Here is a 17,353-nt window from a genome sequence, read left to right as displayed (position 1 = left end):
CAGCCTGCTGCTTGCATTGGCGTCTTGGGGCAGCGGGGTGTGTGTGTGGGGGGGGATGTGTGCCATGGAGGTGATCCAATCTCAAGGAAAGGGCTTCTATATACGGCTGTGTGTGGGGCAGTGGGAAACTTAGGGGTGGGGCTGCAGTGGCTGGTCCATTGCTGAAGCTCTCCCAATGGAACGGAGCCTGAAATATCTTCTACGGTCAAAAGGAAGAAAAGTTTAAAAACGGATGAGGTTGCAATGGTGAACATAGAGTCCCCACCCCACCCCAGCAACCATGACCTGTTAATTAACTCTGCTACCTGACCTCCTGCCTGGCCTCAAGCTATCCTCTAGCTCAATAACCTCTGGGCATTCCCCCATGGAGGCCTCTCTGTACAGCTGGGGTGCTCCTGGGGTGGCTAACATGGCTTCCCTGTTTCCTTTTGGGGTCCTCCGTCGTGAAGGTCTTCCTGAGCAGACTCGTGTCGAGCTACCAAATTGGCTTCTCCCTGTCCCACCTGCTGATGCTTCAAAACATGGGGATCAGTATAGGACCCTGAATAAATAGGCCCCCATGGAACATACCACCTAAGGAGGAATGGACCGTGGTTGCTACCACCACAGTTGGATGGAGTCTTGAGGGGACATTAATGATCTTGTGAGCCAGATCAGAGCAACCTCCGTATGACACTAACAGGGCCACGTTTGGGTGACTTTGCTCTGGCTTTAAGCCATGACATTATAGGGTCATGACACAGCAGGACTAGCCTGCAGGATGAATTAGGAATTCTACCCTGCTTTCAAGAATTGCTACACGATTCCACAGTCATTGATACTGCAGTATTCCACAGAAACAGACCCGACCACACAGCTCAACAGTATTTAATATCACAGTACTAAAAAACAAAACAACGGTCAACAGAAATGAATGCTACACTATCCTACAGTAAATAATATTACAGAATTTCAAAGAGCATATCACTGCTCAGCAGTAATTAATACTACAGTAACAAAAAACACAACAGTATCCTATAGTAATGACCCCAAGCACAATAGCTTTATAAAAGAGTTTCTACTAGGCTAAATCCTACAATCCGTACTCTATGCTTGACTTTGCCTGAGTAAGAACTGTGGAGTATGGCCCACCCTACTTGGCGTTATCACTACAGAAGACTGCAGTATTTCTCCCTGTAAGGGTGGAGAGGATCTTGCAGCCCATTGGGTCCATTCCCCTCCTCCCCATCTGCCCTGTGGTGACTCGAATGCTGCTCACAGACTGGCCACTCACTTTGCAATGGGGTCTGCAGAGTTTGGCTAATGTTCTGCTTTTGGAACTGGGCACAAAGTCCCTGATCTCCAAAGGTATTTAGGCACCTTACTCTCATGGGAATTAGGTGCCTAAGTACCTTTGAGGATCAGTGCACAAAGTGCCTGCAAACCAGAGGAAAAGAGTTTGCAATGAACACAAACAAAGCAGCAAGAGGTTCCGGATTTGGAACACAGAAGTCACTACTTCACAGCAGCTCAGAAATCAGTCTAGTCTGGAATTCGGTCTCCTGCTGCATTGACTAGAACATGGGTGCATCTAGTCTGGTCTCCAACTGCACCAGTATCCTGTCTCGATCTACACAGAGATCCCATGCCCTCTCTCTTGGTCTCCATCTGAATCTAGTTTGGGGTCTCCATCTGCATTGAGATAGCACAGAATCCTGCCTCCAGGTGTACTGGGACACTAATGGTCCATCTAGACTGGTGTCCTGTCTGTTATCAGTAGGAAATTCCAGATACTTCAGGGGTGGTGAAAAAATAAATAAAAGCTTCACTCATGCAGAGCTTTCTAAGCCGTGACAGTTTAAATGCCTCTGATTTCATAGATGTTGCCAGTGAGACATTTTAAATTACTCATCTAAAATGCTGCAAAATCCATCTCCACAAGAGCAAGGCGCTTCAGGAGCTGCCTGGCAATTAATCCAGAATGAGTGAGGCTTGGCACATCTGCATCATGCACCTGGCCAACTGTGCAGTACAATGCTAGGCAGGGGTGAGAGTGCAGGGTCCCTCCTGGCCCCCGGCCGGTGGGCAGCCTGTGCAGGGGAGCATGAGAGTTGATGGCCCACGTAATTTTTATCCCAGCAAGTGTCACTGCAGATGTCATTCTTCTTTATGCCAGAATCTGTTGTTAAAAAGAAAAGGAGTACTTGTGGCACCTTAGAGATTAACAAATTTATTTGAGCACAAGCTTTCGTGAGCTACAGCTCACTTCATCGGATGCATTCAGTGGAAAATACAGTGGGGAGATTTATATACATAGAGAACATGAAGCAATAGGTGTTACCATACACACTGTAACGAGAGTGATCACTTAAGGTGAGATATTACCAGCAGGAGAGTGGGGTGGAAAAAACCTTTTGTAGTGATAATCAAGGTGGGCCATTTCCAGCAGTTGACAAGAACGTCTGAGGAACAGTGGGGAGTGGAGGGGGGGAATAAACATGGGGAAAAAGTTTTACGTTGTGTAATGACCCATCCACTCCCAGTCTCTATTCAAGCCTAAGTTAATTGTATCCAGTTTGCAAATTAATTCCAATTCAGCAGTCTCTAGTTGGAGTCTGTTTTTGAAGTTTTTTTATTGAAGAATTGCCACTTTTAGGTCTGTAATCGAGTGACCAGAGAGATTGAAGTGTTCTCCAACTGGTTTTTGAATGTTATAATTCTTGACATCTGATTTGTGTCCATTTGTTCTTTTACATAGAGACCGTCCAGTTTGACCAATGTACGTGGCAGAGGGGCATTGCTGGCACATGATGGCATATATCACATTGGTAGATGTGCAGGTGAATGAGCCTCTGATAGTGTGGCTGATGTGATTAGGCCCTACGATGGTGTCCCCTGAATAGATATGTGGGCACAGTTGGTAATGGGCTTTGTTGCAAGGATAGGTTCCTGGGTTAGCGGGTTCTGTTGTGTGGTGTGTGGTTGCTGATGAGTATTTGCTTCAGGTTGGGGGGCTGTCTGTAAGCAAGGACTGGCATGTCTCCCAAGATCTGTGAGAGTGATGGGTCGTCCTTTAGGATAGGTTATAGATCCTTGATGATGCGTTGGAGAGATTTTAGTTGGGGGCTGAAGGTGACGGCTAGTGGCGTTCTGTTACTTTCTTTGTTGGACCTGTCCTGTAGTAGGTGACTTCTGGGTACTCTTCTGGCTCTGCCAATCTGTTTCTTCACTTCAGCAGGTGGGTATTGTAGTTGTAAGAATGCTTGATAGAGATCTTGTAGGTGTTTGTCTCTGTCTGAGGGGTTGGAGCAAATGCAGTTGTATCGCAGAGCTTGGCTGTAGACAATGGATCATGTGGTGTGTCCTGGATGGAAGCTGGAAGCATGTAGGTAGGAATAGCAGTCAGTAGGTTTCCGGTATAGGGTGGTGTTTATGTGACCATCACTTATTAGCTGTACGCCCCATCATCTCAGGCATTGGCACCCTGACAGCAGGATTGTCTGGCTATGTAGACTCCCTCCTCAGGCCCTACGCTACCAGCACTCCCAGCTATCTTCGAGACACCACTGACTTCCTGAGGAAACTACAATCCATCGGTGATCTTCCTGAAAACACTATCCTTGATTATTAAGATAATGTTGAAGTAAAAAGAAAACGGTACAGAGTTTAAGCATAGAAGGTTCTGGTTATCAGGGAATTAGGTACAGATTATCAAGAGGTACAAAATTTGGTTTAGGAACTGGTGGTGTAAGGAATGCATAATCTGCAATCTCCCCGATTCGGAGTAAAAGTTTAACGGGTCAAAGTACAGACATTGAGAAATGGGGGTATGTTGTCCATATAATGGCTATGTTCAGGTGTGGAGTATAATGAGTGGATACGATGATGAGGATGGATCTACCCTCATTTGGTGGGGTTTAATGTTCAGTGAGTTTATGGTTCCAGTTCATATGGTTCCCCCTCCCCCCCCCGGCTCTCCTGCTGGTAATAGCTCACCTTAAGTGATCACTCGCGTTACAGTGTGTATGGTAACACCCATTGTTTCATGTTCTCTATGTATATAAATCTCCCCACTGTATTTTCCACTGAATGCATCCGATGAAATGAGCTGTAGCTCACGAAAGCTCATGCTCAAATAAATGTGTTAGTCTCTAAGGTGCCACAAGTACTCCTTTTCTTTTTGCGAATACAGACTAACATGGCTGCTACTCTGAAACCTGTTATTATTAAATTATGTATAAAAAGATCCGATTCACACACAAGTTCTCTTTGCAAATTAGGCAAGCTACAGAGAGAGAGAGAGAGAGAGAACACTGCTAAATAAGATACTGACTAACTGGCAATTAGCATGCAATTACTCGTCATGCTTTGCACTATTATCCCACTCGTAATATTAGCATGAAATACATAAGAAGAAAAGAAAACTTGCCATTTTGTTTGCATGTCCCTTCCTCCTGGAGTAGGGGTAAGGACTGGCTGCCTCTTATACTAGGGATCTAGCTATGACCCTCAGATCAGGGTTTTCTCCCAAAGGATATTCAGCTTTCCTATCTACAATTTGCATTGTAAGAGACAAGCCTGGAGATTGTGCATGGAGCAGGTACAGCATGGACAGAGGCAGGCAGTGCAAGCTTCTCCCTACACTCCTACCCACCACTAATATCATCATCTACCTCTTCTGTAGCATTTTTCCATCAGTAGATCTCAGAGTGCTTTATAAAGGAGGTCAGAATAATTAGCCCCATTTTACAGAGGGGGAAACTGATGCACAGAGATGGGACAGAGGCAGAGCTAGGTAGCACCCTGGTCTCCCTACTCCCAGTACAATGCTATATCCACTAGACCACACTGCGCTTTCTTCTGAATGTCCCATTCAGTCCATGGCGCCTTTGCTGAAGCTACCAACCAAGGGGACTAATTCGTGCCAATTGATCATTGTTTTTGGGATGTTGAGGCCTGCCCAACTGGGCCAAGACCCAGCAAACTCATTTCACATGGGCCACCGGGCAGCCCTCGAACAGAAACGGCTTTTGATCGTCACTGTCCAAAGGTGGGGTTGGATAGATGAGCTAGCGGTGAAGTTGTCTAACCCGCCAGCAAACCCATGGACATCCAGTCCCACGCGTGTCCTTCAGCTCCCTTTTCTGTTCTCCTAGCAGAATAGCGTCATTCTGTCCGCCTAGACAACCTGGGACCTAGAGGGGAGGCGTGCAGGTTTTAAAGACTCTCCAAGGAGCATGGGCGTACACACACACACACACAGAGCAATGTCTGCAGCTGCTCCAAAATGGACACTGAAAATTTCAAGTTACTTAAAGCCATGATCTTTCCCCACCTTCTAAAGATGAAAAATTATTATTGAATGCTGTAGCAACCCTGCAATCAGAGCTCACTGCCAGGCCTGCCTGGTAACAGGTGCCCTCGCTATTATGCTCCTTGGCAACAAACACCCTCACAATGCCCCTAGTAATGGGTGCTCTCTCTACTCCATCTCTTCAGTAGCCCCCACCCTCTACCACCCCCACCCCCATTCCCCACTACCTGCTGCTGTCCTGCACCCCAGAACAGGACAGTGCAGTACACAGACGCTACTTGACACTTAGAACAAACCAGCCTCTGAGAAACGTTAAGGAGGGAGGCTATTCCACTGCTGACAACCCCCCCCCCCGACAACCCCCCTCCCCCCAGCGCAAAAGTTAATCCCATCACTAGCTAGTTTGGTCACAAGGGGGAGCCGCAAAGCTGTCGTTTCTGAAATGCGAAGGCACTAAACAAAGTCCAGGGGGAGCGGGGGTGCATAGGGGCATTAGCCTACCTCCTGTCCGCTCCTCCCTAGGGGAGCGTGTCTCATTTTAGACTCACCTTTGTTATCCCAAGTGGACCTGGCGATGTCCCATATCTTAGTGCTGAAAACGACTGCCAGCGGCCACCACCTGAATGCGGAAACCTGAATCCAGGCTCCCAGGAAACAAGATTTATGCCGAAGGTCTGGTTATCTCTGCACCATGTCAATTACCAACCTCTGCTATGTTCTCTTGGGTCTCAGCCCCACACAGTATCCTGCCTTTTGCCCCCAGCAAGACGACATCTGTGCTTAGGGACATTGTACATGGTGCATTGGCCACTGGGTTCACTCTCCCCTCCACCAGCCCCTCTCCAGCTGTCTCTGAGACAAGATGTGAACCCCCAGACTGGAGCTGCCTGACAAACAGAAGGGAACTGCAGTGAATGTGTTGCATTACGGCAAATCATTGCTTGATGGTTATAATGGTTTGTGATCCCCAGCTGAAAGGTGTGGTGAAACAAAACCATGCCAGGACTGTGCTGCATGTCAGGGCTACTCTGAACTTCATGGTGATACCAGCTAGGGTGACCAGGTGTCCCAATTTTATAGGGACAGTCCTGATATTTGGGGCTTTGTCTTTTATAGGCGCCTATTACTCTCCATTCCTTGTCCCAATTTTTCACACTTGCTCTCTGGTCACCCTAATACCAACAGAGAGAGAACTCAGCACTAGCTACTGTAAAAGTACAGGCCACTGTCACTTGGTTCACGGCTTTTGCCGCATTTCTACACAACATGAGGCAGGGATGAATTCTCATCCTGCCGCTATTCTGTGTTGAGTGATCGATTGGATACTGGGACTTCCCCCTCCACGTGTCAGAATCAAGCGTGGTGAAGAAGTGTTCACTCATTGAGACTCTGCTGACGACACTGCCTTGCTTGTGGAGAAGTCCAAATATTTCAGCCTCCCCGCTCCAAAGTCTCCAAGAGGCCGCTCGCTTCTCGTGGCAGAAGATCAAGGGCCAGAACCATAGAGCAGGGCCGGCAGAGTTCCTGTTGCAGGAGGGGTTGAGTTCTGTGGAGCAATTGACGAGTTTATCTACCTAGGCTGCAAGCCATGTTCAAAGTTGCAGTATTTCTCACTGCCTCCTGCATGATGTCCACGTCTCGCTTATTGGTGCCAAAATATCTTTGTGCTGAGACAAAGTTCAGGATCTGTCAAACCTGTGTACTACCTGCATTGTTATACTGTCCTATCTGCAGTGGACATGGAGAGCAATGGATCACTGTCCTCTTTATAACAGCCGTTAACAGATTTGAAGACTTATCAGTTTCCTTTTCTCATGACTAAACATGCCCAGTTTTTTTAACCTTTCCTCATAGATCAGGTTTTCTAAATCTTTTATCGTTTTTGTTGCTCTTCTCTGGACTCTCTCCACTTTATCCATGTTCCCTAAAGTGTGGTGCCCAGAACTGGACACAATATTCCACCGGAGTCCTCACTTGTGCTCAGCAGAGAGGGACAAGTATCTCCTATGTCTTATCTACAACACCCTGTTAATACAGCCCACAATGATACTAGCCTTTTTGGCAACTGCATCACATTGACGATTCGTATTCAATTTGTGATCCACTGTAACTCCCAGATCCTTTTCATCCGCACTACCGCCTAGCCAGTTATTCCCCATTTTGTAGTTGGGCATTTGATTTTTCCTTCCAAGTATTGTACTTCATGCTTATTCTCATTGTATTTCATCTTGTTGAGTTCAGACGAACTCTCTTCACTTATTAAGTTCAAAAGCAGCATTGCGTGTTCTTCAACCCCATTGCCAGGATGGACAAAAACACCCCAGCATACCATGCTCTCCAAAACTCTCCATTGACCCTACCTTTGTGGGGCCATTCCAGGGATTTGTGGATTTGCAGAATTGAGCCAGATCTGGGAACTTCACTACACAATGCCGGGTGCGACACCATCCGCCATGGTCACTCTGCCTGGTGCAGTGGTCTTCAGTAGACTGTGTGTGTTTGATGATGATGATGCTACCTGTCACATCTCCATTAGTAGTTAGCGATAGTATCAGACTCATGCCACACAGCTGAGCAGTTCAGATACCATCCAGTAGAAGGCAGTGGTGCACATACACATCGGCCAGCTCAGTTAGCGCAGAATTTCATTAGTCAGCAGAGATGTGCCGCAGGACCGCTCTCCCCACTCAGTCTCTGCCTAAAAGTTGGCCCAATTAGCACAGGGCTGATCGACAGCTACTGAAAGGACCAGGTTAAAACTGGGACTGGCCTGCAAACTATTGCAAATCAGGCTGCAGATTTCACAGGTGACCAGGCGTGCCCTTTATGTCGACTCTGAGATACAGCCTGGGGAGCTGAAAGAAGCTGCATTCCCCGAATGACAGAACTGGGGCTGCTGAAATGTTAACGGCTGGCTGGGCAATGATACAAAGACAGTGTTAGGGCCAAAAGAGATTGAATCCAGATGCGAGCTGGGCAGATGCGAGGGAGACAGGGAAAGGGGAAAATGAGGCCAATGTTCCCCACAGCTGGCAGCACCCATAAATCAAAGGGCCATCCAGAGGTTCCAAGGAGTGGCAATTGCGTGCCAAGGTTTTCAAAAGCAACTCGTGCATCCAAGTGCCCCACTTGAGACTGGAGCGGGTTGCGAGTTTTCCAGCCCAACTTTTTTTGTCAGAAAATGTCAATTTGCTGGGGCTGGAACTGTTTGTGGGGGAGGGTCGGTTCTGATAACTCTCCCCCTTTGAGAAGAACAAGTTCTGAAATTGTAGAACCATCCCGCATTGACATTACCGAAATGAACAGCTTCGTTTTCTGGTGCAAAGCGACTTTCTCTTCAGACATTTTAGTTAATTTATACTAAAAAAAGCTTTTAAAAAATGGGGAAAAAGGTTGAAATGGAAATGAGATGTTTCAAAGTGATCGAAACAAAACATTTTTCAGATCGCCAGGTTGCAAACATTTTTGGAGTTTTGACTTCTCATCCCAATTTGGGATGGGAAAAAACATGGAACTCTCAAAAACACTACCAGGATGAAGAACTATTCCCCACCTAGTTCTACTTAAGGTAACTTAAGGGGGCTAATTTTTAGACAGTGTTTATTACCCACCCAGCTACCTACCCTCCCTCCCTCTGAAAAACAGGCCCCTGCCAGGGGTCCAATTTGGGCCCCTAAAATCCAAGGGACTCTCCCAGGATGGGCTGGTCCTTTAAAGGGATTCTGGTTCAATCCCCAGCCTGTGATTAATTAAGCTGCCTCCCAGGTGATGGGGTTGTGGCCAGGAAGCAGGTAATCACTTGATCATCCTCATCACCTGGGATGCAGCCTGTGAGGTGGTCAGCAGATGTCGGTGGTGAGGGCTGTATAAGGACCTGATTCAAAGCCTAGTGAAGTCAGTGCAAAGACTCCTGTGGCCTTTAAATCAGGTCCTCAAAGCCTTGCTCGCTAGATTCTCCAGCGGCTCACAGCAGGCTACCTGCAAGTGCCCACATCCCACTGTGATGCAGATGGTCCCTGGTTCAGCACTCTAAGCATGCTCACATTAGGGACGAATGAAACAATAGCAAACAAGAAAGGATCTGGCTGGGAGAGCTAGGACTTTATTATATTTTCCAAATACATTCCGAAGGACAGCAGCCAGTTTTGGATCCTTTCCCACCACCCAGAGCCAGTGCATTCCTTGCTGATTTCTGTTGGGACCTCTCCCCCTGTTGGATAAGCCCCATGTTCACAGGAAATCTCCTCAGGGACAGGAACCTTCCTCTCCCCTGGACTCTCATCTACAGTCGTGGATGCATCTGCAGCCCATTGCCTGGTCCTGGATTCCCCCTGTCCACAAGAAGAATCGGTTTGATAGCCATCTGTTGCTACGAGCTCGGTGGTGCAGATGGAAGGGACTTGGACAGCGACACCTTTGTTCCTCCGTTTCTTGCCTGTTTGCCTCTCCTCTCCTTTCACTGTCCATTGTTCATCCTCCAGGTATATGTTCAATGGTACATCCAGAAGGAGGGTTATGGGTATTTCTCTGCCTCTTCCCTGGCAGGGCTGCTTAGAAGGCACAAAAGGGACAGCTTTTCTCACTCTTTGGTATCTCCCACCCTGGGCTCCTTTTCTCCTTTTTACACTTTGCCTCCTTCTTCCCCTCCTTCCTTTAGAAAATTTTGCTTTTCTAGCAGGAGGAGCCACACAGCTTCTTCCCCTGCAGGGTCTGGAATAGGATGTGGAGGGGCTCACGTGCTCCTTTCTGGACTTGGCCCTGGAATAAGATCTTGAATAGATGTGAAGAGAAGGCACATCAGAGTCACCCAAATTCTTGGCTCCTCTCTTGCCCCCGGCATTAGATGTCAACGGAGCATCATAGCCATGCATATCCTCCTCCGCTTTCCCCTTTGCTCTGCAGCAAGATGTTAAAGATGCATCAGAGTCCGTTAACTCCCGGCCTCGGCCCCTGGTCCTGACATAATATGTGCACTGGGCCTTATACACAGTTACGTTCTGTTTTTTTGGAGTTGGCTGAAGGTGGGTGACACGTTGGCGAGCTTTGGCATGGCATGGCCTGCGATAGCTCTGCACTATGAACTGGGCCATGGAGTAGGTGACTCCAATCTTTTTGGAAAGCTGCCGTGGGGTGTAGTGCATTTCCTTCCATTTTTCTTTCTGGAGTCTCATGCTGCTCCCTTTCCGCTCACCTGACCCATCTCCATGCCACCTTCACTTGAGTATTGTGCCCGGTGCTGGGGTTTCTGTGACATCAGCAGCTGCCCGAGTGATGTCATAAGCACGCTTCATACCTACGCTGTCATCAGAGACCTTCAAGAGGTGGATTTCAGTTTCATCACTTTCCGGACAAAGTTCAGTGACCTGTTTCATGGAATCCTTGAATTCAAGGGTTCTCCAGCTGGGGGGCCATGACCTGGTGCTGGCGGTCATGCCCTCCCTGCCTTTCTCATGTTGTTAAATGAAAGGTGGAGAGGGTCCCAGCTAGGCCCTGGCTAGAGGAGCACAGTTATGGAAAAGGTCGATGATAACTAATGTATCCACCCCATTTACTCTAGGATATCCAACGTCACAGTATTTGGGCATCACTCTCTTTTTCTAGCACCATTGGGCCGAGGAAGGAGCAACAGGCTACAGCTGGCAAAAGAGAAACGTAAGCATCTGGATGGAGGGACACACTGAATGAAGTAGTTTGCTTAGCAAGGTCATTACAGCACACATGCTGAAGCTGATGGAAAGAACAGTGGAATTCCCAAGGTCCTTACTCATGTTTTACTCCATAGTTGCTCTTTACTTAATCAAGCAAATTCTAATTGGAGTTACTGGCAGTTTTGCTGAGTAAGTGTAGTGAAAACTGAGTGAGGGTCTAAGGATTTGGCCACGTGGGTCTCTGGTGGTGCTTAGTGCATCTAACCTTTATCCTTCCAAGGGAGATCAGATGAGACCCCAGGCTGTGTCTCTTGGAGCAGGCTGACATCCTGTGTCCTCTACAAAGACATTAAGATCTTTTGGCACTTGGAGTCAGTGTTTCCGCTGGTGTCCCCCAATCTCCCACAGCCCTGTATGCTAGCTGTCGACAGAGCTGCCACCCCACCCCAGGGGCAACTGTTTCCCAGTGTTGCTAAGTACCCTGTATGGGGCTCACAAAGTGCCTTGGGAGCCTTCCGGAGGAAAAGCACTGTATTGCTCTCAGACCCACAGGAGAGAAGCCATCCAAGCAGCTCATGTAGAGACAGACACAAGACAGAATGGAAGAGGGACAGGCAGGCTTGGGCAAGGGGATGGAGGCAATATCACACTTCAGCTTGTTTCTTGGATTGTACAGAGGAGGAGTGGTGGGGGGGGGGTGAGTTTGAGAGGGCTGAGGATAAATGTTTCCAGGGTGTGGTTTTCCTTCCCATGTGCCTCTCGCACACCCATGACAGAGCTGGTGACTCCTCCGCCTAGGAGGATTCTGGAGACTGTTTGGGTTGAGAATGGAGTTTGATCCAAGTGTCTGCATTTTGCCCTTGACATGCATTTGACCAGAAGCTCTACAAATTTGTTTCAAGCCTCAGTTAAAGGCTCCAGAATGGCTGTTGCAATCAGAGCTGGGCCTGGACTGCACAATGCAGGCCTGGCTCTGTGCTTTCCTGAAGCTCTGGAGTTTGGGTTCGGCCTCGTCTCTGGTTCAGAGAGACCTACTCATGTGTGAACAGTGTTCGCCTTGCTCGTGTAGCGCCTCCTGCAAAATGAGCCAGCAACTGAGCATTTCACATTAGCAAACCTGACTCGTAGCCACGCCAAGGTTCAGAGCCAGGTCTCTGCTCTTTGCTGACTAGAAATGCCCACGTTACCTTATAGGTTTCTCTTGTCTCTCTTAATTGCTCTGCAATATTTTCCTGCTATTCCCCTTGCAACGTGGGGTGAGGGGAAAAGTTATTGGAATATAAAAACCTAAAAAAGAGTCCTTATTAAATATGATCAATAAAGCCCTTCCCGTCTCCCTAAGGCCCTGAATCAGCAAAGCACATAAGTACTCGCTTAAGTTCAAGCAACTGCTTAATTGCTTTGCTGACTCAAGCCCCAGATAAATAGGGCCTTTTTTAGTCTTCTCATTTACCACATAATGGAGACACTTCACTGAGTCCACTAGAATTCCTCCAGATTAACATGAGTGTCAAAGGAGAATCAGACCCATGGAAGATTAAGAGATGCTGCAGAAAAGGATCGACAAAAGAGAGATCACAGCTGGAAACATCTGGAGAGCAGAACACTACCACAGGAATCCCGAAGGAGATGGCAGAGCTGGAGAGCAGGCACGAGAATGGGATCCAAGAGATCAGGATCTCTCTCAAGAAGGATCCAGCACTACTGGAACCCAATGAGACAATGGCTTCTGCAAAGCAGGACCCCAGAAAGAAACAGCATTGCTGGAAACCACCACCAGATGGCAGAGGATGAAAGAGGATCCAAAAAGGATCCAAAAGAGAAAGTGCACAGATGGGAATACCTGGATAGCAGGCGCACACCAGCAAGGACTCCAGGCGGTTTTGTTTGCAACACTTTCCATTTATTAGATGTAGACTTTCCAAGTGGGGCTGGAGGTAGTGCATGGCTCCTTCCCGCAATTGTTTTCGGGGCTGTCTCTAGATCGACTGATGTGTCATGAAAGAGGACAACGCTCCAATTGGAGATCAGACTTTTAAAAAGAACAAACGTACATTGGGGGAAAAGGACTCCGAAACATTAGGTGTCTCTCATAAAAGCATCACTAAAACAAAACCCCAAACAGATGAGAGTTAAAGAGGCCGATGGCCATCTCCTTACAAGACAGAATTTTTATTACATCGTTACAACAGATAGCCAGCAGCTTCTGTGTGCGTGCTGGGCTCTTCACTCCTATGGGCTTTGTACATTCAGGGAGCTGAGCTGATACCTGCTTTGTCAAGTTAAAAGGAAAACGTCTGCCATACAGTTGGACTTTCCTGCATTAAGCGATACCTCCCGAAGGGTGGGGGGGTGCTATGGGAGTTGGGGGATACAATCGATTCATCAACGGTAGTTGCAAAGTGGTTAAGAAGAACATTTGCTCCTGGCTTGGGCGGTGCCCTGCTTCAAAGAAAAAAACAGGCCCAGAAATGGATATTTAAAGAGATAAAAGACATCCCCCCCGCCCTCAATCTGGTCGATGCCAGCAGCTGACTGCCCCTTAGCCTCTGTGTGAGTGTGTCTTAGCGCTGAGGTTGACTGTGTGTTTCTCCATCCAGTCTGTCTGGTTCCCCCCACCTCCCCGCGCATGTATTTGTTCTATACAGAAAAGAACCGTCCCTCCAGCGTGGGGTGGTGAGGGCCCTGGTGGCCGTGGAGCCTCATTTCCTTGTGTGCAGAGTGTCCTGGAATTTGGTGCTGGTGTACCGCAGATGGAAGCCCTTCTTGTTGATGGTGTCATCCGAGTGGAACTTGATCATGACCGAATCGCCGGCGGAGGAGACCTCTTCCGGGGGCTGGGGGGGGAGGCAACGGAGTGGAGAGAGCCGGTCAGGGCACACTGTTTCTCCCTCACAGACCCAGAGGGTGAGAGACTGCAGGGACGTGAGAGTCTACAAGCTCTCTGGGATGGCTGGGTGGAGCCTTGGCTCTTCTTCCCCTTCCTCACGGGCCAGTGAGGTAAGTTGCTGCTGAGAGAGGTCAGCAACAAACCATCAATGGCCCTGGAGCCAGGAGGGAGCAGGGCGAAGGCCTGGGGGGCTGACAGCAATGTCTGAATCCCAGGGCAACTCCTGGGATGGGGCAGCTTGCACCCCACCTTGCTTGAGGCAGCGTCCAATGGCAGGGTTGAGCCTAGGCGGCCATTGGGCGAGCACCATAAGGCTTATCTATGCACCAACCTGAACTGGATTAGTTCCATGGCTACGGATGCTGGATGGGCACTGATTTCGGTTTGCCTTATCCCTCTTTCCTAATGGATCCACATTAAACTGAAATATCCCTCCCTAGTCTTAGCCACCCCGCCCCCAGCTCTGAAAGCTCAATCGCTTCCCCGCCAGGGGTGAGGTGTTTCCCGCTCTCCTCCAATGGGCTTGCCGTGCTTTGCATCATCATTGGTTTTTCCCGTCCCTATAGGTTCTTACACTGTGCCCATCTCCGCAGTAGCTGAGTGCTACAGCTGGGCCAGTTTTTTCTTCTTCAGGGAATAGTTTATTTGCCAAAAAAGGCATTTTTCAGTCCAAACTCCGCCCCCTATCCGGGTTGGAAATCCAGATTGAATTCAGTGAATAATTTCGTCCCAAAACAAATGAAAAAAAAAAGTAGAAAAAGTCAAAATGGTTTGTTTAGACATTTCAAAACAAACCTTTTTGGCTTTTTGTTTAAAAATGTAGCTAGATTTGCTTAAACTTTTTTAAAAAAGGTTGAAGACCACTCCAAACCGTAATAAAACCACTGGGTAAAAAATTCATTGTGGGTCAAACAAAAACATTTTTTTTTCCCCCTGGATTTTTCTGTTCAGCCACCAAACTGAACAATCAATTCTTGGCTCAGAGCGCACGGTTTCACTCCGGGATGTGGTGCAGCTATCCCTGACTTCTGGGGCCAAGCGGGGGTGAGGGTGGGAAGGAAGGGAGGAGAGCAGGGGAAGCTTACCCCGGATCCGCAGTAGCGCCCCAGGCGTGGCGCTGTCCCGTCATAGCCGTCAAAGAGCTCCATGTAGTCGTACCCACAGTCGGCCTCCTCCTCGATCTCGAAGGTCTGGAAGATGAGCTCCACCCCGTAGCCCTCCTCCGCCACAATCACCCACTCGCAGTCCGAGCCCCCGGGGTAGTTGTTGTCTCCGAACTGAGCGTGTGAGTACAGGTCCTTGGTTTTCACCTCAGCTCGCATCTGGCCCCCGCAGACTGGAAGTAAGAACACACTCGTGTATAGCAAGGAGGTGAAGAAGGGTGCACACCTATTGCCAGAGAGGGTCATCTTCTTTCCTCCCTATTTCCTAATGTCTTCCCTCTGGCAGCCACGGGGGGCCTCTCTCTACCCTGGAGCTCACCGAACACCCACCCCATCAGCTCAGCCTCTGGTCCCATCCAGCCTTTGGCCTCTCTGCATAATCTGCCAGCCTGGGCATTTTTTGCACAGGGTCCACTGAGCAGCCATGAGATAGACGGCCAAATGTGCCATGCAGAAGTCAGTGGCTCCTTGTCCCATCACTGATCTCCTGAGCCATCTGCCCCGCAAAAGCGTGACTTCAAAAAGAAACATGGCAGCTGCTTTGCTTGCTCCTCTCAACATTGCTTTACTATCAGCCGGTGACCCCTAATCTTTCTGTTCTTCTCCTCCCCTTGATTCTCTCCATACATTTAACACATTATGCAAAATACTGAACTGCGCCAAGCCTCGGAGTCTTTAAAGCACCACAGTTCCTAGGAAGACACAAGGGTGAAGTGGGATAATATTCCAGCCCCTCTCTTCTGGGACCAGAGCTTCACACCTGGCCTGACATCACCACAACTCTCCGGAGTTTTTAGGTACCTGCCACTGAACCAAACACCAAGCAAACAAAAACCCAGTTACCTGTTGAATAGGTGGCCTGGAAGCCCTTCTTCTGGACGGAGTTATCGGAGAAGAACTTGAGGAACATCTTGTTGCTGGTGGAGATGACGGGGTCCGGTTCCTTAGCCCCACAAAACCTGCCCAGGACTGGAGCCTTGGCATCTTTCCCATTGTAAACCTCCAGGTGGTCATAAGTGCATTCCTGATGACCCTCAATATCCAGCTCTGTGAAGGTCTGGGAAGACGGGAGGAGATGGAGGGAAACTTACAATGATAGTAGGTGGCAAAGCACCGAAGTTCTATGGATCTCAAGTCACGACAGTGATAGGGGGCCATTCCAAGTCCCATACACAGCACATCTCTGGCTATGCTATTAGGAGCCACGTTAGTCTGGATGCAGCCGGCAGTTTCTTTGTGCAGAGGTCACCTTGTCTGCAATCTACTCCCATCCCATTTGACTGTTCTCACAGCACCATTAACAAGAAACATCCCCCGGGGATGTTCCTGCGTAATTGTCCCCTTCCTCCCATGTGTGTCATGGCTCCATTGTCCATTAGAGAGGTTATCCACCTCCCTGCACAGCATCTGGCACTGGACATAGCGGGAGAGAGGACAATGGACTCGACAGACATTGCTCTGAAGCAGACTGGAAATTCCTAGCTGCTGTATCCTTCACATGGGGACCGGTGGCTGCGGTCGCTATATCACATGTGTATTTTTCTGCTGCTAGTCCCTTGCGCTATACGTTACCAGTTTGACGCGGTGCCCAGGCGTGGTAGTTATTGCCCAGATGCACTCTTTCTTGCTCGGGTACTTATCGGGCCAGTTCGGGCTGGTGATGGTACCAGTGATGGACGTCACCTTGTGATCACAGCCAGCTGCAGGAAGAGAATCCCAAAGGAGTCAGCCAGGGGGCCTATCCCCCAAAGGATCATTTCTCTATCCTTCCCCCACCTCCAAAACTCACTCACCTAACACTCCCAAAGAGCCAGCTAAGCTGTTTATCCCCTCGCCAGCCCCTTGTTGCTGGGAAATATGAAGAGATGGGGAAACCTGTGCACGGTCCAGAGGAAACTGGCAGCAAACCCTTCAGAGACCTTGTGCACGGAGAAGCCCAGCAAGGCAATTGTACCTTCCCTGCTGCCCTGGGGATAAACGTACCTTCTTTGCAATCATGCTTGTTGTCGTGCAGCACGAAGCCGCTGCGACACTGGCATTGGTAGCTGCCGAAGGTATTTAGGCAGTCGTGCTGGCACCCCCCATTGTCCTTCGAACATTCGTCTTTGTCTAAGGAGAAGAAAGGAAGCAGTCTGTGGTTTAGCCGGGCCTAGGAATTGTTCCCTGCTGGGTTATGGTGAATCACCAGCATTGCAATGGACGGCCCTTCTCCATGGGGTGAAATCTAGGGCAGCTGAGCCGTTCAGAAAGGGCCAGACTCACCCGCAGTGCAGAAGGCTCACTCACAAGGTTCTGTGCATTGCAGAATCCCACTTAAATTCCATCACTGAACTGGTGTCCAGTGCCTCCCTGTGACCCT

General features: G+C 48.8%; 2 protein-coding genes across 5 annotated transcripts in view; both read right to left on the bottom strand.

Moving 5' to 3' along the window:
• Positions 1 to 16: 16 nt before the first annotated feature.
• LOC140903704 (uncharacterized) lies at positions 17 to 12,967 on the bottom strand. The gene is made up of 2 exons (XM_073325417.2): positions 5,842 to 12,967; positions 17 to 3,598 (listed from the first exon to the last, which is right to left on the bottom strand). The coding sequence occupies exon 1, from the start codon at positions 10,462 to 10,464 to the stop codon at positions 9,388 to 9,390; it is 1,077 nt and encodes a 358-aa protein (XP_073181518.1). The 5' UTR covers positions 10,465 to 12,967; the 3' UTR covers positions 17 to 3,598; positions 5,842 to 9,387.
• A 100-nt stretch (positions 12,968 to 13,067) lies between these two features.
• BMP1 (bone morphogenetic protein 1) overlaps positions 13,068 to 17,353 on the bottom strand; it is an 85,380-nt gene continuing 81,094 nt past the window's right edge. For all 4 annotated transcript variants that reach the window (XM_073325412.2, XM_073325413.2, XM_073325410.1 and 1 more), the window contains 5 exons: positions 16,978 to 17,103; positions 16,567 to 16,694; positions 15,838 to 16,051; positions 14,917 to 15,167; positions 13,068 to 13,778 (listed from right to left, as the gene is read on the bottom strand). In XM_073325412.2, the coding sequence (XP_073181513.1) occupies positions 13,644 to 13,778; positions 14,917 to 15,167; positions 15,838 to 16,051; positions 16,567 to 16,694; positions 16,978 to 17,103 (854 nt within the window). In that variant the 3' untranslated portion in view covers positions 13,068 to 13,643. The remainder of the gene's footprint in view (positions 13,779 to 14,916; positions 15,168 to 15,837; positions 16,052 to 16,566; positions 16,695 to 16,977; positions 17,104 to 17,353) is intronic.

This window comes from Lepidochelys kempii, chromosome 26, assembly GCF_965140285.1.
Source record: "Lepidochelys kempii isolate rLepKem1 chromosome 26, rLepKem1.hap1, whole genome shotgun sequence".
NCBI lineage: Eukaryota > Metazoa > Chordata > Testudines > Cheloniidae > Lepidochelys > Lepidochelys kempii.
Note: the sequence above shows the minus strand (reverse complement) of the source record. Positions and strands in the feature narration are given on the sequence as shown.

Excerpts from the sequence above, each read along its gene's own strand:
- LOC140903704 (XM_073325417.2), bottom strand. The coding sequence starts at position 10,464 with ATGAGACTCCAGAAAGAAAAATGGAAGGAAATGCACTACACCCCACGG.